This window comes from Catharus ustulatus, chromosome Z (assembly GCF_009819885.2).
Source record: "Catharus ustulatus isolate bCatUst1 chromosome Z, bCatUst1.pri.v2, whole genome shotgun sequence".
NCBI lineage: Eukaryota > Metazoa > Chordata > Aves > Passeriformes > Turdidae > Catharus > Catharus ustulatus.
In genome coordinates, this window is record NC_046262.2 from 38,168,496 (window position 1) to 38,189,325 (window position 20,830).

A 20,830-nucleotide genomic window follows, 5' to 3' on the forward strand; every position below is an offset into this window, starting at 1 on the left:
TCATATGGGGAAAACAAACAAACAAAAAACCAAACTAGGTATAATCCATTTTAGTTATGACCTTATATAGACCTAAAGAAAAATGACCACCAAGAATAAGTTCACTAAATTTATTTAAAAATCCTAAAATGTTTCTTACAAAAATGCATTACATTCTGCACGCTGCTCTCAACAAATGCCAGGGACATGTGGCCTACCATATTCTCCCCCTTTCAAAGTACAGTGTACATAAAAGCAGGGTGTTCACAACAGTTACATAAAAACAGTACAATTTACCACCAACAATGAACAAAAATAGAATTCACTCTCTCTGCTGCTTAAAAATTTCAATGTTAGTCTCGTGCGCCCTTCCCCCCCATGTATTTGTAAGGAATTTAAAACATTACATCTGGTGTACAGCAAAGATTCCACTACACCTCAAATGCAGAACACCTATGAAGCAGAGGAATGTTGGCTTTTAAAACAGAAGCAGATTAAAAAAAAAAAAAAAGGGTGCAGGACTCCTTCAGTTCTTCACTAGTCTTAGAAAAACTTTCCAGAATACTGCTTCACACTATAAAAAAGAAAAAATAATCTTGCATTAGAATCCTTCAACATCTGCATACTGCTTCACACTATAAAAGAAAAAGAAAAAAGCATGTATTAGAATGATGGACCATACATCTTGCATCAACATTAAGCATATTAAATTACAAATTACTAACACATTTAAAAGTATGTAATTTTAAAATGTCAATGCCTAACAATTATATTAGTGTATTTCAGGCATAGTTAAGTATTAGTAATCTAAAGCCAAACATTCCAGTTAAGACATTAAAATCTGCTATTAGCAGCCAGAATGTTAATACAGCAAATGCTATCTGTAGTTGTTAGTATTTGGCAAAAAAGGCAAAGTACTGTCAGCAAGGTGTGAAATGCTGCATAACAACCCCAAATCGATTTCAACTTGTCCTGTAGAGGCATGGTCTGTGCCATATGGCAGACTGTGATTTGTTGTCAATTTAGTTATCTAAAAACAACAAAATCACTAGTCTTCCACACAGAACTAGGCCAACATTCACTGAAATCTTCTATATTTTCTACAGGCTCTATGTAATTTATTACAAGTAGTTTTTTTGCAGCAGTTTTCACCAGAGAAATGAGAGGACAGCTTGGTTAAGATGTCTTCCAGCAAGATTAGTTTTGAGGGTGTCTTCATTTTAATTAGAATGGCGAACAGAAGAGAATCAAGGCAGAACTACTAGAGAAGTTAGGTTCAAATAGTTACTTAAAACCTGCCTTCTTAAAAAAACTGATTCACAGAGGAGAGCAGTTTCATAATATACATATTAATTTGACAGTAGGGACAATATTAAACTTTAACTTGCCTGTTCTGCAGCAAATACTGTGCATTTTGTATCTGGTCCTGTGTTCCTGTAATAGTTATTATCCGATCTTCTGAGCCTTCTAGTGGTTCATCAATTTTGATCGAAGCTCCTGACTCATGACGTATTTGTTTGATTCTCTGGCCTCCCTTTCCAATAATAGATCCTGCCAACTAGGGAAGAAAGCAAAAACATTCATTTCCTGATCTGTCTTTCAAAAAGTTAGAAAATTGTAACAGCATTTGAGTAGTTTCCACAAATTAAGTTTCAAGTGCTGCAATGAGAGCTTATTTCTTTATAGCCTAAAAATATCCCCTGCAGTATTAATTGTATAAACATAGGTGAAATAAAACTGGGAGAACCAGGTCTCATTTGCAAAACATGAGTTACAAGGACCATTTCTATTACTGAGTATTAGCCACAAGTAAAATTGTTTCATGTGTCCCCGAAGACACAAACCAAACAGTCAAACCATATACTGTTGGTCATTTAGAAAAACATGTTTTGTATTAGAAGTACTTATCAAACACTTGTAACTTCTGATTTACTTTAACAGTCTGAGAAATGGCTGTGACTTTTTTAAGAGAAAGCATGAGTTGAAAGCAAATCAACTTTACTTACATCTTTGGGAATCGTTACTTGTGTTGTGATGATGGGTCCACCAAGATCTCCATATGAACCACGCCCCCCTGCATAAGAATAATCTGATTTAAGTGCATGTATCAAGCCCTTTATACTAACTACATAATGAACTACATGCAAAGGTTCTACATGAACACTTACCATAACCGGAGCCACCCTCGAACTGTAAGAAAAAGGGAAAAAAAACATTAACATGAACAGCCATGCTTCATTAATACATTTTTCTCTTAAGCATTATATTGTTAACTTTGAGCCCATTTATCAAACATCACAACTCTCAACCTGATATAAAAACAACAAGTGTGACGAAGACCAGAAACAAAAGGGGTGGGTGAGAGAGATCTTATTAACCATTTGGATCAGAGGCCATCTTGGGCAGGACCACAATTGGATGGGATGATTTTTGTGGATCCCATCCAACTCCAGTTATTCTGTGGTTCTTATCCTGCCCTATCAAAACCTCTAAGAATAATGCATAAAATGACAAAGGATTCAGCCAAGGCAGTTTACCAAGGCAATCTCACTATCTCAGCCTCTTGTAGACAGCTGTTGATGCTCATCTACTTGTGACCTCTGTACTAAATATTGGAATTACAAAATCAGAATAGAGCCTTAAAATACTACCAATAAAGCTCAAGAGAGACTCCAGTCTATGGTTCTGGGGCAAGAAGTCTGCCCAGCAAATCATCCTACCACATCTGTATCTTAGATTCTGACTACGCTCCAACCTTTTGCACCTTTGAATAAATAATCATAATATGAGTTACTTCTGTTAGCTTTAAGCCACCATATACCAAATACAAATCACTGCAACGAACAGTTCTGGCCTATTTACTTTTAGGATTTGTAAACTTGCATTTGATATCAAGTTCTCATTTTATCTAATGTGTTCAAGTGTGCAAGACCACATATTTATACTTTTCTACAGAAGCAGAGAATATATATACATGGTTCTCTCAAATTCAACTTCTGAAGAGACTCTTGGGGTCTGTGAGAGGTAGCTGGAGGCTGAAATTATCAGCCAAGCTGGTGACATCTCAGTGATAATATTTAAGAAAAGAATAAAAAATTCCCAGTGTGCACTGACTACAAGAGTGAGCAAAGATGGAAAAGGTGCTCCAGGCACTGGAATGGAGACTGCCCTGCAGCCCATGGAGAAAACCACACTGTAGCAGATCCCTATACTAGCCCACTGAGGCATGCTATGCTGAGAGCAGGTACATATGCCCTGAATGAAGCTGCACAGGCAGATACCTGTGGCCTGTGAGGGAACCAACACCAAATTAATCTGTTCCTGAAGGGGACCCCATGAAGGGGACCCACACTGAAACAGTTGTTGAGAACTGCAGTCCACTGGGAACAGGTAATTTCAGCAGTTCACAAAGATGATGCATCATCATCCCATGGTAGGGACCCTACACTGGAGCAGGAAAACAGTGCAAGGAGGTAGGAGAGTGACAATTGTGATGAACTGACTTGGAACCTGACATTCTCTATCACCTCTGCACCATTTATAGCAGAGGAAGGAGAAGAGCAAGGTATGAAGGAGTGAAAGTTGACTCTGTGAAGAAGTGGGAGATGGGTAAAGGTGTTTTTATGTTTCTCACCATGCTACTCGAAGTGGCAGTAACCTACCCCAAGCCAACTCTGTTTTGCCTATGATGTTAATTAGTAAGTGATCTGCCTGTTTTTTGTGTACCACAGACTTTTCTGTCTTCCTTTTTCCCCCCCACTCTACTAAGGAAGGTGCATAATAGCAGCTGGGTAGGTCCCTGGCAGTCAGTCAAGTTCAACCACTTGCAATTAGTAGTTACAATGTACAACTTTCCCAAAAAAATATTCCTTACCATCTTTCCTTCATCAAAATGGAAGCTAGTCAGATTGAAGTGTTGAGCTTATCCTCTGTCTCTAAGCCACCTCTATTGTCTAATCATGTTACTAAGCAATACATCATATAAAACAACGTAATAGAGCTCACAGCAGAGTCCAAAACACAAGACAATGAAGGACCCTGCGTAAGGTTTAATTGAGAAGCTGTATCACATCACATACTGCATAAAGAAACACATTGCTATGGGTATTTGCCATAGGATTCCTTTCTGGGACTCATTTCTTTTAGAGAAAATACCTTTCCTTGATCTCATTTCCCTCTCCAGACTACAAAACAATAGAATTTGATAGCACTTGCTGTATATATAAACTAAGAACTGACTTTTCACATGAATTATTCTAAAGTATTAATTTTGCAGCATTTTACCATCTTCAAGACATTGCCAACACCTGATGTACTCCGTAATTTCTACAATGACTACATTGGTGAAAAAGAGAAGGGCTACAGGTACCATGTACCCGGACTTCTGTAAAGGCCTTGACATAGCCTTCCCTTGACATCCTTCCCTTCAAAGTGGAGAGGGATGGATTCCATGAGTAGACTATTTATTGAATAGGGATAGTTGCATCCAAGGGCAGTGTCAATCACTCAGTTTCAACAGACATTAAGCAGCACCCCTCAGGGGTTGGCCTTCACTGGGACCAGTATTATTCAGTGTCTTCATCAATGACACAAATAGATCAGGTGCGCCCGCAGCAAAGTTTGCAAACTGAGTGGCACTGTTGGCAGACCTGAAGGACAGGATGCCATCCAGAGGAACCTGGACAAGCTCCAAAAGTGAGAACATGGAAATCTCATCCAATTTAACAAGAGCAAGGTGCTGCACCTAAACTGGTGCAATGCCTGGTACCAGCACAGGCTGGGGGAAGAAGAAATGAAGAGCAGCCCTGCCCAGAAGGACTTTGGGGTGGTGGTGGGCGAGAAGCAGGACACGACCAAGAAATGATCACCTGCAGCCCAGACTGGCAACCATGTCCCATGCTGCATCAAAAGGTGAAGGAATGTGACTCTGCCCAGCTAGTCTACTACTCTAAGACCCCAACATGAGTTACTACATCCAGTTCTGGGGCCCCCAACATTAAGGGCATGGACCTACCGGATTAAGTCCGGAGGAGGACCACAAAGATTATTAGAGGGATGCAGTGTCTCTCCTGTAAGAAAGTCTTAGAGCTGGGACTATTCAGCTTGGAGAAGAGAAAGCTCCAGGGTGACCTTACTGTGGCCTTCTAGCTCCAGAAGGGAGCCTACAAGAAGGTTGAAGAGGAGTTTTCACTCCTCTCTACAGGCACGTAGATGAAGAACAAGGGGCAACAGCTTCAAATTGTAAGAGGGTTGGTTTAGTTTAGGTATTAGAAAGAAATTCTTTACTGTGAGGGTTACAGGTTGCTCAGAAAAGCTGCAGATGCCAAATTACTGGAAGCATTCAAAGCCAGGTTCAGTAGAACCCTGAGCATCCCAGTCTAATTCAAGGTTCGCTACCCAAGGCAGGTTGGAACCAGATGATCTTTAAAGTTACTTCCAATCAAAACCATTTATGATTCTGTGTAAAATCTCAAAACTAATCTGATCAAATGACACATTTTCAAATAGAATAATAGGCAAATACAGTTTATTCACAAATAAAAGTTTGAAGCTATTTAAATATTTGTTGTTTGAAGTAAAATCCCACAACACCATGGAAGTAATATAAAATATAAATCATAAATGCATGCATCTATACTGCATCAGTTATGAAGAAAGTCACCATTTATCAAAATTTAAAAAAAAAGTGTGTAAAAGAGGCACAGAAAAGCTCCTCTATTTTTACCAGGCTGCTGCATAATTCTACATTTCTAGTAACATTATCTGCCGTCAAAGGATACACCATTAAGTCTGTCACTAAATTTGGAGCCAGAAGAATGGCTTTATAAATTTTAATAGGTGCAAGTTGCCATGGACTATACTCAAGATCTCTTAATAATTTTGTTTTATCACTTAACTCATTCCATAAAGCAGTTTTCAAAAAACAGGGGTAAACACTCACCAGCTCTGGTGGCTGCATGTCATCACAGGCATCCACATGACACTGCATCATCTTCCAGACACAACGTAAGAGGAAGAAATGAAATCCAGGTCATATAAAACTTCTAGAGAATGTCGCAAACAAATACAATACACAGTGGTACAAAGAAACCTTTATACTATTAACAAAGACTTAAAATTATGTGATTTAGACCACTTTCAAGACTCATTGGCATTTAATTTTACTTTGGAACAACTTGTGTTCCTTCTCTTTCTGTGGTATTGGCAGATTTTTCCCCTAAGAAGTTCAGAAACTAATGGAAAGGCAAAACTTAAACAAGTCTTTTTTTACCTTATAGAAAACCTGTTTACATTTTCACATGTAAAAATGCTTTATCAAATCTTTTATTTCTGCCATCTGCTAGAAAAAGATTTAGTAATATTGAAACAAGTAACTGCAAGTCATTATGCCAACTGCATAATCACTTGGAAGGACTAAACTGGAAGGATACTGCTTCTTATCTTCTACTATCCACATACATCATCTATCTAGTGAGTAGACTAACAATCTACAACTGCCTAACTACAGTAATTTCACGATTATAAGCCATACTGAGTATAAGCCACACTTCTGGGTGCCAGCAACTTTTCATTCTTTGTCCATACATAAGCTGCGCCTGATTGTAAGTTGGACATTACAATACAGAGTCTGATAAAAGGTATCTATTCTATCTGTTGAGGGTGGGGGCAGTGATTCTTACCTCCACAGGAGATATTCTGCTAATGGCCCATCCATTGAAACCAGGCAGGGCATTGTTCTTTATCTTTTCACAACCCATCCTTCCTCCAGCGAATCATTTTCTGCTAATGGCCCATTGAGTCCCACTGTGGGACTGATAAAATTGCTTCATCCCATTGGAAGTTGCTCCAGCCAGGGGGATAAGCCCAACATTTCTTACCAAGATAAAAATAGAGGTTTTGGGACACTAAGGGAGCCCCTTTCTCCACTGGACTCCAGAGGAAAACTGGATTTCTCCACATCACCACTGGACCTCCAGAGGGAAACTGCACCTTCTACTGCAGGCCCACTGCTTCAACTGAATCACATCTGTCACTGCAGGAGGATGCAGTCACCATTTAATGGGACTGCTACCAACACCCTGACTGACAGGGTGTCAGGTTGTACTCTGACTTTGTCAGGGTTTGGAGTTTGTTTCTTTGTAGTACTGCATTTCTATTTTAATTTCCCTAGTAAAGAACTGTTATTCCTAATTCCCATATCTTTGCCTGAAAGCCGCTTGATTTCAAAATTATAATAATTTGGAGGGAGGGAGTTTACATTCTCCATTTCAAAGAGAAGCTCCTGCCTTTCTCAGCAGACACCTGTCCTCCAAACTGAAACAGCAATTTTTTGTTCTTTGTCCATATATAAGCCGCACCTGATTATAAGCTGCACTTTGGGTTTGGACAAAAATTTTAGTCAAAATGGTGCGGTTTATAATTGTGAAATTACTATATTAGAAACTTAATTATGTTTCTAAAACATATGATATATGGAATTACTTTATTTTATAATATTACAATTTCAGCAATTGATGTTTATTTGTGCAAACAGTTTCTGAAACGGGGGGTCTTACCATACATAACCATTTTATGCTGCAGACTAATTTTTGCTAGTCAGTATTCAGAACTGGAACAGAAACCAGATGGCAGATGGGCTGGACAAGGCAAAAAGCTTGACTTTTACATCTAATAACCCCACATGAAGTACTATCTGATGTCAAATTATTTTGTAGTAAGTTTTTATGGCTCTTAAGAGTGACCCAGGAAAGTGAAATTTTGTTACTCCGTTCCAGCATCTGCACAAATAAATAGCACAGTTGTCATACATTCCTCCTTCACTGATTTTTTATATGCCCCTGAGAATGAGTGTGTTAAAAAAATACAGAGAACTCAGGATTTTTAGGATCCCAACTGCCCCTGTGGTCCACAGGATTTAATTTGGAGTAGTTACACACTAAAATACATACTTCTATATGTAGACAAACAGGTCTGTACTTTGGAGAAAAAGCTTCACAACAGATTGTACGTCAAATGAGCATTTAAACAGCAATACATATTTATACTAGAACTCTAAGCCACGTTAACAGCCAAGTATCATCTTAAGTGATTAATTTGGTATGGCCAAGAGGAATTTACCCATCTTTTAAAATCAAAATAGGTTTCTCATTTCAGCATTTACAACGTTGTCAATACTATCAAATCTCTGGAATTAAGGAAAATCCACAGCTCAGCATCCAGTTTGGCTGTCAACTCATCAATCTCTCTGCCTTTAATGAAAAAGGGAACTGGCAAAAAAATTGTTTCTGTACATTCAATTTTTGAGATATTCATAATTTGTTGCCTTTTATTACACCTGTGTAGGATAAAATCCATGTGAAAAGAGCACTTCTACTAAGAGCAGCTTTTTCCACCACTGAATCACAAACCACAATAATATTCGTTTAGTTTAAACTTTTAGCTACACAACAGTTTCTATTTGAAACAAAAGGGTAGCACAAAAGACTTAACCTTTTGGCATAGTACTTGAAGCTGTGACGTCACACTCAGTGCAAAGATTTCCTTCCCACTTACACCATTTTAGGACACTAGGATCACGATTAACTAAAACTAGAAATTAAATACTCTTTGTTGAGAAGTAGTCCTCACTTTAACCAGGCTATAGAACTCGGTCACAGATGAGCCAAAGTAATGAGCAGCTTCACTATGAAAAGCAAATGAAATTGCCGGTTTTTTTTTTTTCCCTCTCCATGAAAGAAACTAAACAAGCAAAAATTACTCCACTTGCATGTAGAAACACATGTCAATAAAGTGAAGGTCAACCTGACAGGCTAAACCTAAAGCAAAATGGATTTTCTATTTTAGCTGGACTGGAATAAAAATAGAACATACTACTGCCCAAGAGTCAAGCTCTGTAAGACTGTGCTCAATCAAATACCCAAAGAAGGGAAGGTTGCTCAGTTTATGTACTCTAGCACAGGCTTTGTAAGCTACAAATGGAAGAACATAAAACCTAAGCTCTGAAAACATGTAAATACAGGTAAGGGGTCTTGGAGGTGTTCTTCTCCATTCTTCCAGTTTCTCCGCATGTGGAGCAGTATGGGAAAGTTTTTTTTGTAACTAAAAATCTCTCCTTTTATTATTTCTAATAAGCACACGACATTCTTGCAATTTGTAGTTCAAGTAACTCTTATTCCCAAGGAGGACATGTGAAACCCATTTAGGTAGCTCTTTTTCATTTCTTTTGCATTCATTTAGAAGAAAAAATAGTGTCACCTCTCATCTTAAAGAAGGTACCAAACAAAGCCAGAAGAGAAGATTCTTACTATCGAGATCCACCTCTGATGTGGTTTAAGACCACCTGGCAACTAAGCACAGCTGCTTGCTCACACCCCCCACCCAACTCCCAGTGGAACTGGGATGAGAAAAGTAAAACTTACATCTTGAGGGAAGAACAACTGAGAAGTTAAAAAGCGAAACAAAGAAAACAAAAAAAAAAATTAAACAACCCACTACCACCATGCCCCAGAACAATAAAAAACAGTAATAAAATCAAAGGTACAAGATACAACTGCTCACTACTTTGCTGACTACTGCCAGGCTCCATCCTCAAACCCCTACGGACCCCATTTCTGGCCAACTGCCCCAGCTGATACAGTGGGTATGATGTTCTATGGTGTGAAATATCTCTTTGGCCAGTTTGGGCCATTTGAACTGATTATAATCCCTCCCAGCTTCTTTGGTGTACCTACTCAGTATCAGGGCATGAGACACCGAGTAAGTGCTTGACTTAATATAAACACTACAAAGGAAAAACAAAAACATCAGCATGTTATCAATATTATTCTCATACTGAATTCAAAACAGCTACTGAGAAGAAAGTAACTATCCCAGCTGAAACCACGATAACCCCCTGGATTTTCTACCAAGGAAAGAGGAATCTCGTCTCACAACAGCAGATGGCTGCTGGGCCGTGGCAGTTCAGAATGCAATGCAGAAGACTGTGTTGTTTAAACTTCCACACACTATGAGATTTTTTCCCCCTCAGAAAGAACTGATGTAGGACTCAACTAAGCAGTGGTTCTACCTCCAAAACATTTGGAATTAAGAGTGGATTTTCTGCAGAGAGACTAGAAAATATAGAAGAATTGATTCAAAAGAGCCATCACCTTCCCTCAAGCAGAGCTCTTCTCAGATACTGTTCCATAATCTGTATTACTGTATCAATGCTCATGTTTTCCAACCTTTAGTGTTAAGAATCCTTGTGTAACTCATCAGAGAACTTTGTTCTGACATGCTTTCTCAGTCTCAAAAATCTACCAACTGCTGCTGCTACCATGCTGATCAAAAAAATCTGAATGATGGCTGGTGCAAGAAAACCTACAGGGCTGAGCACAGTCAAAAACTCTGAATCTTTTTGCTTACAGGGTGAAAGAAAGAGAACAGTACCATCTGTACCTCAAATATCCACTCACAGGAGGACCACTAGTATGGAGAAATCATTTTGGTTTCACTATCAGAACCATGTGTGTGTCTCACATGAACGTGCATGTGGTTCAGAATAAGAGGTTAGTATGCTAACTGTGCTTAGGGACACAACAGAGTAAATTTTAAACTCATACCATGCCATCGTAACGGTCTCCCGGTCTGCCCCTTCGATCATAGGACATCAGATCTCTGAAAAGAAAAAGGCAGCAGCATGTTAATTGTCTTATGTGTGTTACGAGCTAGTTTTTTTATTCTAATCTGAATTTTCCCATTCATGGTTCACATATAATTTAGTATCAAACTGCTCTACCCAACTATTGAATAACAGAAGTTCCAGAACAATTGACTGTAGTCCTGGTAACTTACTACCACACAGTAGGTAATTAAATTTCAGTGAATTTCCGAATACTCTTGTCTAATACAGGCTCAATCCTGCATAATCACTACCAACATGGAAGCATGGAAAAAACAACTGAAATATGAACATGACTCAGGTATACAACATGAGTTTTTGTATATATGCATCTATGCAACAACTCACCCGCCACGAGGAGGTGGAGGAGGAGGAAGAGGAAGATTACGAGCTCTGTTGCCACCTCTAACACCACGACCTGGGGGAGGTGGAGGAGGTCCTCTGCGAGGGCTCATATCATCATAGTCTCTTCTCGAGGGAGGCATAGGTCGTCCACCACGACCAGGAGGCATTCGATCAAAACCTCCTCTTCCACGCATTGGAAAGCCCACTGGCCGTCCCCTTCTATCATCAAACATCATTGTGAAGCCACCATAGTCATATGTTTCATCATAGAAATTGGGATCATACGGCTGGGCTCGTCCTTTAATTGGAGACTAACACAAACAAACAAAACAATTCACCAAATCAGATAGTTCTATTACAACTGGTATATTTAATTAAACTAACAATTATGCATTTGGAACATGTGCTTGATTTCACAATGCTGCCAAGAAAGGAGATGTTGATGTGCTTCCTGTGAACTCAACTATGACAGTAAAACTGCTCAGAAGTGGCAGATACATTGTTTTTTCCCTTCCTTTTCAAATTTTCCATTCTGATGACATGCAAAGCATAAATATAAATGGCCCAGGAGTACCAGAAGTGGCTTTCCTCCCTCATAATGTGTACTCCAATTTTAAACAACAGTTTCCAAGGTTCACAACTTTCCTTTTCACTTTGCTCTTGGGAAAGTAGGAGGTACTGAATTTAAACTAGAAACTGAAAGACACCATTTTTCATCCAACTGATGCCTAAAACACTCATGAATACCAATGAAAAAAGAATTTTTAAAAAAAGCATTACCTCAGAGATAAGATCCAAGATAATCTTGATGCACTCAACAACCCTATCAGGTTTGCCACCAATAAGCACCACTCTGTCAGTTGAGTGAGGACAACACTCTTGAAAGAGCTTAATGGTGGTCTGAGTGTTCTGTAGAAGAAAAAAATATCTAAGATTATTAAATATTTTAAACAACTTTATAAAACCATTATAATGTTTTAAAAATAGATTCAAAAGACAATTAAATTCCCATCCACTTAAATCTGCATGCTTGCTTCTGAGTTACCACACAAAATTTGAAGATTACATATATTAAAGATCCTGCTGTTCTAAGTTTTGTATGAAAATGAAAAAAAATTTAATTTTCTCCTATTTCAATTATGACTCATCTGCAACACATCATTTAATTAAGTATTAAAAAAGGACCACATGACCACTGTGAGCTTACAGGCTGTATTGACTTTCAAACTAAACATGCTTTGAATGCTAAGACAGCAATGTTGCTAGGATTATGTCTAGTTATCTTGCCTTCCTTAATCCATACAAACAAGTATTGGCTTATACCTAACTGACCTAAAACTGTCTTCAACACGACACCAAGAAGCTCAACCGCGTATTTTCAGTTCACAGAGACTATTAGGTTTTTAAAATCTTTCTCTTTCACTTAAAAAAAAAAAAAGGTCTTCCAGGAGTTAAGAATTAAAACCAAACATGAAGTCCTTTCACAGCACATCTACTGTGCAGATACTTTCATTCTCAACTGCTTGCATGTCCAACCACACAAATAATTCTACACTATGCACCAGTTTGTTCTAAAAGGAGAAATGAATATAATTTTTAAAAAATGAAGTAAAAATCCTTTCTTTAAAAACAGTACTCTACCACAAATAATGTTTAACCAAATTCTGGCTCTGCCACAGACACTACCAGGATCTGCAAGAAAGTTGCAACTCCCAGCTCCATCTTACAGCATCAAAAGCACGTATGCAACATGTTCAGAAGGAATTATGGCACACCAGACACACATGCCCTTTTGAACAAAAACATTGCTCACTGAACAAAATCAAATCTCAGAAAAATAGAAAGCAGGTACCTCTCTGAGTTCTTTAATTTTAGCACCCTTGACACCGATAATGCCTCCTGCCAAACTCTGGTGAATAAGAAGTCGAAGTTCGCAGTCGAAGTCGCTGCCTTTGTAGTGTTGATACTGCAAATAAGATGCATATAGGGAGAAGCAATAAAGATTAATTACAAGAATTCAAAATATTTGGGGTTTTAAGATTTTTCTTCAAACACAATGGGGCAGTTTAATTTACTGTCGAACTGTAGTTCTGTATTTCTTTTGATCAACTACAATAATTTAAACACCTCACCTCAACGTGAACTACCAGATTTCCCTATTTTTTACATTACTTATTAATGCACCACTTGCTATAAAGATTTAAGAAGGTATTCAACAGTGCAACACTTATTATTTGGAAAACAGGAAGGGTGTTCAAAATGTTAATTCAATAAACAACGACAGACTCTACTCTCTACCCAAAGAATGCCAACATGTAGTGTGACAGCCTTCTTTTAAAAGGCTTTTGGCATCTTTCGCTTTTTAAATTTCCTGCATTTAAAAAGTAGCAAATACTCTAGAACCATCTCATTCAAAAGCTAATCTTTTCATTCTAAACAAAAGAAACTTTAAAGATAAATACCTCTTCTAAAGTAGGGATAATCTTCTTCAAGATTTCTCCAATTGTCTCTATATCTGCACTTATACTCAAGATGCTGTTGGAAGCCACGACGACAGACAATATGGAGAAGGTAGAAAAGAAAAAGTAGAAGTAAATTTTTGTTATCACACACAAAATTTTAACAAGATTTACTACGAAGAGGAGTTTACAAATATTCCCCATTTAAAGTAAACCTTTTGTTTGATCAGTTTACAACACATGCATCTTTGTTTATGCCCAGTATATATGCATGAGCAATTTAAGATTAGGTAGGTCTTGCAGAGAGAGAAAGCTAGAATGGGCTTTTGGAAGGGCTCAAATTAAGTGGGCAAGAAACTGATGCAGAACTGAAAAGTAGAAGTGAATATTCATGTTCCCCGCCACCACTAATTAGGATACCCTCGCTATTACATTCGTAGAACTGGCACACCTTCTCATATTAAAAGTGAGGATATGCAAGTGGTGAACGTTGTATCTGGAGTAAGGTTATGGAACTCAGTTTACTAATGGGCCCTCCAAGAAAACAAATACAAATGCAAGACAAAAAAAGACGAAACAAATGAGAAGTGAAGGAAAGCGAACCGGAATTAGCATTTCATCAGAAATAATTATGAACAGGCAATGTTGAGGGGAGCAAGGTGGGCCACAAAGACAGAGCGAAAGACTATTTTGAACCAATTTGTTTTACAATGCAGCAAATATGCAACACTTGAAGCTGTGCTCCTTCCATTGAAATAAAATTAGTGGATTGTTTGGGTGGGCAACTCACGTAAAAGTTCAGTGACAAAAAGACTTAATGGGGAAAATAAGACAGAAAACTTGAAAAAAAACAATACACCGTCTATAAGGGGATACTATTTAATTATATCAAAGGCAGGTAATAAAATACATTTCTCTCTTTCTATTCAGGCAGTGAGGCATAAACTGTTGGGACATACCGCTCGGGGCCACTGCTGTCTGGGACTGAAACACTGGCATTGTACTGCATTGGTCATTGGCGTTCGTGGATGTTGGCATTGGGCATGGGTATTCAATCGGAAGTTGTCAAGTATGGTACCCGTTTGGCAACGAGCACATTTTTGGGCATAGCCAACCAGGGTTTTCACATGGGCGTTCAGGGGCGGATGGGCCAACGTCATGGTGGGCAACGCAGGGGCAAGTCGATCCAGTACATGGGCAACGGAGATATATGGCCAAAAAAACAAGGAGAGGGAAAAGGGGGAAAAGCAATAAATTTTAATTTAATACAAACTATACTCATTACTCTCAATTAATGAAACAAGCTTAAGTTGTTCTGAAGACTAACACAATAACGGATTGCTACACCGACTGTGGCCTAACAGTACGGACTGTTAAAATGAGTCACTTGATCTGACTAAACTACTTTTTACTTTTAGCAAATGATGTCTCAGTAGCAGGCTGGCTCATGAGGGCAGACGCAAAACCTGTCGAGACTGGTAGTTACTAGAATTTGGGCAAATCGGGAAAGTTCGTGTTCCAGACAAATCTAAATTATCTGGACTTGGGTGACATGCTGATTTACTCAAAAAAACAAACAAACAAAAAAAAGCAAAAAAAAAACCCGATTAAAAAAAACCCTAAAACAAGAGGAACAACTACCTGCCGAGGTTAGTGAGCATATGTATGATTCCTGACCATATCAACTGAAATCTCAACTCTAGCTGCAGTAGTTTATGAACTTGTCGGAACTGGTTAGTACTGGTATATTGCCAAATCTTGTGCTGAACAGAGTCTTGATTGGAAAAACCGTCGAAATTGTAGCTGATGTTAAGTACAGGAGTGTAAACAAATGGAATTTAAGAAGCGTTGCCAAGTTTTATAAATACACAACATTAATGTTGAGCATGTGTCTAATCACCAGTGTCAATCCCCGGTAAAATATGAACAGGCATTAAGTCATGACCATTTAAAAATGTTTCCAAGTAACAGAATAGAATGTTTCTTCAGTGTTTTATACTCATATTTAAAGCAATAAACCTTAATATTAATGCTTTTGTGCTTAATGTGCAAGCTATTAAGGAACAGATGGATGACTTCATTTTTTTCTTTTCAAGGAAGTGAAAGAATTCCTACATCACTGGATTAAGCCAGCCACCTGCAAGGGTTTCAGCAGTACTATAGTTGATGCACACATATGGGGAATGGTACTATTAAGGGGTTTAAGCTTTGCCAATATTTTTAATTAGGATGGTAACTCACTTCAAGTGTGTAATTTAGCAGAATCCTATTAAAAAGTGAAGAGATTTAATATAAACCTCTCCTCCCCCGCATCAAGCCGGGTTTTAATTGAAATAGAAATTGAAGAGCTGTTATCTACTCTGACAATCAATACAAATGGTTTGTAACTTGGATGTCTATAGAGTTGAATTGCTCCCATGTCTAGAAATGCACACAATCAAGTTTTCGATGTAGTGTTCTGAAAGAAGCAGTGTTAAATTAGTTCAAACTCATATATACTCACGTCTGTACGAAGTGCTTTAATATTTTTGCCACCTTTTCCAATCACTGCTCCAGCATTCTGGAAAACAGTTTTCAGAAGTTACGTTATGACAATGCAGCACAGATTAAGTTTTTGAACTCAAGACTAAAAACAGTAGGTCTGTTTTGCTAGCCCAAGAGGTGGCAGCAAGCATGACTTTGGAAACCAAACTGAAATCAACGGAAAGTTTGTCCACATTAAAAAAAACTACCAGAAGCTCTTATAACCACATAACACAGCACAGTAAGATAACTCAGGTTTGCCACTAATACTTCAATTCCAAGAGAAGTTTCTAGGCAACTCTGCCCATGTCAAACTTCTTATAGACTAGATCTATTTAAAAAAACCAACGAAATTAGTGTAATTTAGGTCAACCATTTCCTCAATTCTTTGATCAGTTTTTTTTTTCCCCTTACGGAACACGTTCACAAATTTCAATTTTGTGCTCCAAACATTTGGTAATTTCAAGAACTAATATTGTTTTGCACATCTGTAAAGTAACTCATTTCTCAGAGCTACATAAACTGAAAAAGGCTGAAATGTATGTTAACAGCCACAAACTTCATTGAAGCACCAACATCAACAGGAACAAACTGACAAATACTAAAAAACAATAATTGCAAAATTATATTCTTACCAAGTTCTGTCAAGGATTCTATGAGACTTATTGCTTTTATTACACACATACATTATGCTAACAGCATGCAAAACACTTCACAGTACTCCAAGTAACTTGGCTATTGGTCAGAAATATCACACAGAGTTAATGGCAACATTCTTTCACACCAAAACAAAAGACTGAGATATTTCAGAAAGTATAAATCATCTGTAGCAACTGGAAACACAAGAGGAAAATCACACAGTGCCACTTTAACTATTCACACTAGTCAACAAAATCACTGCAATCCTTGAAGCACTACTTCCACACCTCTTCCTGTAGATGTAGTTGAACAAGCTTAGTAGATCTATTTGGGAGAGTTACTAAAATTCTAAGTTTTTGTCTCATGTATTTAATTTAAAATCACTAATTTATAATCCTCTAAATACCTTCTCTTCCAAAGACTTGTGCTTTCCACTCAAATATCTTAAAATCTTTACTGCTCTACTTCTTAGCATACACAACACTTTGTCACCAGTATCTTGACCGTGCTACACACAAAACAGTAAAAAATACAGCATACCTTGCTCTGAAGCAAGATGCGCAATTCAACCATCTCATCGGTGTTCCGAGATCTTTTGAAGGCCTGCTCTTCCTCCATATCTTCTGCCGGACGTTTGCCTGTAGAGAGGTCCATAGGGGGGAAACATAAACATTTATTTAACTTTCTAAGTCATAATAAAGTGGAACATGTTCCAAATTTATGCTCTATACTATTAATACATTCTTTCCTATTAGCACAAAACTCATCACACACGTCTGAGAATCCACAGCACAGAAACAAGTCTTCAACAGCTTTCTTACTGATTTACAGCTGAAAATGCATTTAAAAATCTATGAACTATGGCTTAAATGAGAATGTTGCACACAGGCAGCAAGAAATTCATGACACTTTGTGTAAAGAAGTGCAGCATCACCCACTAAGTATTTATTTGTAATTTACAAGTGGGGAAAACCTTTCAGGCATAAAGCCCAAATTTATTTTGTCCAACACTGAAATACTGGTGAAATAATAGTTAAGTAGCACTTCAGATGCACAAACTTCCCTAGTAATTATTCCCAAGAAATTTTCCATTAAGTTCTTTAGCAATATTTCATATATTTGTATTCCTGCATGTATTGCAATGAACAAAATGCAATTAACAGTTATGAATTATAGCATTCATATATATTTACATTCTCCATGCAGCTATGAAATATTTTTCAGTATTTCACAGTAACTTTCAGTTCTTGTGTCTAAAAAATGCCAACAGAAAGATTAAGTGTTTATGCTTCAAAAGCATGTGCAATGACACATTAACTAAAACTGAAGATACTTAATGCAGAACACAAAATTATTGCTGATACAAACATATGGTAAAGTTAAATCACTACAAAATTCTTTCAAATACTAAAATTTTTAAGAGGTTCTTTCTAAAAAAGAATAGTGCTTTAAAAAATTTACCATTTGTCTCTGTGTTGGTAAAGGTCTCCTCCTGTTGTTCAGTCTCCATTGCCTTTTTTTCTTACGAGGACAAGCAAAACCTGTTGAAAAATAAAGACAGTACATTTTTTTGTCAAAAGACAAGCTGTACCTCACACTAAAGTGAAAAAAATAACAAAAATAAACTCCTGCTGCTAGAACTTACCGTTATTATATATTCTTGCTGACAAAAACTCAAGTATTCTGGGCGGGATCAAAATCCAACAGCCTATTGCTTCAAGAGCCTATGAAAACAGCATACATCAGTTGTGAGTCTCCCCACATTAGGAGTCTGGTTCTCACTACAGCCAGAAAACAAAGGTTTGACCTAAGCTATTGCTTTCTGTATAAAATAAAAAGCATAGCCATGCTGAACACACGACTAGGAGAAGATAAATCTGATAGAAGATAAAACTGTAGACTTACATAAACTCCTAATGTCTGAATTACAGTTTTTGGGTAGATAATAGCTGTAACTAACCACACAATCTCAACATTATCTAATACATAGGGCACTACACCAGAATCTGGTCCTGCTATTTAGGTCAACACTATTTATACTTAATTAAGTAACAAGTCCTGCTGGGGTACTTGTCAGCATTTGTTCCACAAATTCTCTACCAATGTACTAGTACACATTTAAGCGTGCAGTCCTCTCAACTATAACTGATGAATAAAATAAAAATTACCACCTCCCACTACACTAAAATAACCTTCTTTTAAAAATACCACCCTCCTTAGTTACATACAACACACTGCATGCACACACTCCCAAAACCTCCAAAAGTAGCTATACTTAGTACAATTTTCTGAAATAGATTTTGAGCTGCTTTTACTAAGTCGCATTAGCGGGAAATTTAAATAAAAAACAATTTTGTAACTTACTATCATTAAAAATGTAATTTACAAACACAGTCAAACAAGCACACATTTCCCCTTGCACCGCATTAACTTCCACTGCCCCAACAGATTAATAATCGGGGGAAGAAGCTGATTCTAACTTATTAAACGTACTCTCAAACAGCTAAGTAGTTGCTGCCCTGCTTTCAGGGGCTAAAAGCATGGTATGCCTTCCCAACACACGCCAGTATTTCCAAGCACTTGAAGCGGGATGACGGGCATGCACAAGTTTAGTAATAGCGGAATCGCAGGCAGACAATTGCCAAAATTGCGCTATTACCCGGATGGGCAGTAAGGAAGACATGGACAATATGTAATAGCCCTTTTAGACACCGCTTAATCTATTTCCAACTATCCCAAGAATTTCACGGCAGCGTGGAGCAAACTGTTATAAGTTACAGTTACAGTTCACGGCTTAGTCTGCCCTAGACAAACCTTCCCATACGTCGTGTGTTCGCAGTAACCTCGCTCAGCTAGGTAAATCGAGGACATTCACACTACTAATAGAGTCAGGTTCCTTGTGAACACCGAAGGGCTAAAGCGGGCACGAGAGGTGGGACCAGCTACCACAGACCTAAAAGCTGGTAAGGGCAGAGCGCCTCGAGGGCGCAGCAGCACTTCTCGCCTGCGTCTCTCTTTCTCCATCCCTGCGTCTCCAGCCGCCCGCCCAGAGCGGCGGGGACAGGGGGGAGAGCGGCGGCGCTGCAGAACCCCCGCGGAGCAAAGAAATGGCGCCCTCCGAAATGGCGCCTGCCCGCTGCGAGGCGGAGCCGCGAGCGGAAGAGCCCCGCCACCACCACGCGGCCGCGGGGAGCGTTACCAGGCTCTGCCCGGCCAGACACAAAGGAGGTGCCCGCAGGCTCATGACCCAGCGCAGCGGGCGGAGCGGGTCAGCTCTGGCGCCAGGGGCACTCCGCCCGCCTCCGAAAGCGGAGCGGCCACGATGCGGAGCGTCCGCCCCCCATGCGGCCTCTGCGGCTGCTTCCGCGCAGGCCGCGGCCCAGAGCGCCCGCTCTCCGCCCGCCATAACCCTCAACCGCAGCCCGCCCCGGGCATAGTTACCACGGGCGGACGCGGGACGGCGGAGGCGGCCGCCGCGCCCCCGCCCTTGGAGAGCATCTGCTGGCGTTGCGGAACCCGCGCTGTCCCCGCGGGGCAACGGGGACAGTGGCCATCCGAGGGCCCTCAGCAATACCCGAGGCGGGAACACACCAGTGTCCTGCACGCAAAGCTTTTCCCATCCTACCCCCAACCCCTCAGGATCCCACAAAAGCCCTAAGGCCACGGCGCGGCAGCCCTCGGCGGCTGAGGCCCCACGACAGGAGACACAGGCCCGCTCGCGCCGCTGTGTCACGCACCGTCGCCGAGCGGAGTACAGTGGCGGTTCTACCAGCCTAGGCGAGGCCTGGACCGGCCTGTGCCCTTCTTCCGCCCCCCTCCCCTCCTCGCCGGCCCCGGCCGCACGGCGCCGCGGGCTGTGCGTACCTGCGCCCGCCGCCGGCCCCGCCGCGTACGGGAGAGAAAGGGGAGCAGCCCCGGCCTCCGACGCACACATCCACCAACGCCACCCGCGATTGGCCCCGCCACCGCCCCCCGCGCGGCGCCGCTGCCGCCTCTTTGGGTGAGGCCGCTGCCCGTCAGCACAAGGAGGCGGCGCCGCAACCCGCACCGCCCTCCGTGAGGGAAGGGACGAGACGGGCCCGGGGAAAGGGTAACGCCGTTAGATCCGTGCCGCGGTCGGCTAGCCTTTCCTACCTGGGGTGCGGGAGCCGCGCTGGAAGCGGCGCGGGCAGAGAGGGGGTGACCCAGCCAAGCGTGAGCTGCTGCGGCCAGCAGTAGAGAAAAT

The 20,830-nt window shown here is 40.0% G+C and overlaps 1 protein-coding gene across 8 annotated transcripts; it reads right to left on the reverse strand.

Annotated features, from left to right (window-relative positions):
• Positions 1 to 96: 96 nt before the first annotated feature.
• On the reverse strand, positions 97 to 20,828 carry HNRNPK (heterogeneous nuclear ribonucleoprotein K). 8 transcript variants are annotated; one of them, XM_033085504.2, is made up of 16 exons: positions 20,740 to 20,828; positions 18,251 to 18,329; positions 18,067 to 18,146; positions 17,146 to 17,255; positions 15,947 to 16,003; positions 14,403 to 14,446; positions 13,447 to 13,519; positions 12,837 to 12,950; positions 11,765 to 11,893; positions 10,988 to 11,295; positions 10,581 to 10,635; positions 5,921 to 5,971; positions 2,148 to 2,169; positions 1,986 to 2,068; positions 1,368 to 1,537; positions 97 to 553 (listed from the first exon to the last, which is right to left on the reverse strand). In XM_033085504.2, the coding sequence occupies exons 3-16, from the start codon at positions 18,113 to 18,115 to the stop codon at positions 523 to 525; spliced, it is 1,296 nt and encodes a 431-aa protein (XP_032941395.1). In that variant the 5' UTR covers positions 18,116 to 18,146; positions 18,251 to 18,329; positions 20,740 to 20,828; the 3' UTR covers positions 97 to 522. The 8 variants fall into 8 exon arrangements, with proteins under 8 accessions (XP_032941395.1, XP_032941390.1, XP_032941398.1 ...); XM_033085499.2 differs by having other exon boundaries at positions 97 to 614; positions 20,740 to 20,827; XM_033085507.2 differs by having other exon boundaries at positions 17,146 to 17,243; positions 20,740 to 20,826.
• Positions 20,829 to 20,830: the final 2 nt, after the last annotated feature.

Coding starts and splice junctions, on each gene's coding strand:
- HNRNPK (XM_033085499.2), bottom strand. CDS start 18,115: ATGGAGACTGAACAACAGGAGGAGACCTTTACCAACACAGAGACAAAT. Junction 17,256..18,066: donor TACCAACACAGAGACAAATG/GTAAATTTTTTA, acceptor TCCCCCCTATGG/ACCTCTCTACAGGCAAACGT. Junction 615..1,367: donor CAGTATTTGCTGCAGAACAG/GCAAGTTAAAGT, acceptor TTTCTTTTATAG/TGTGAAGCAGTATGCAGATG.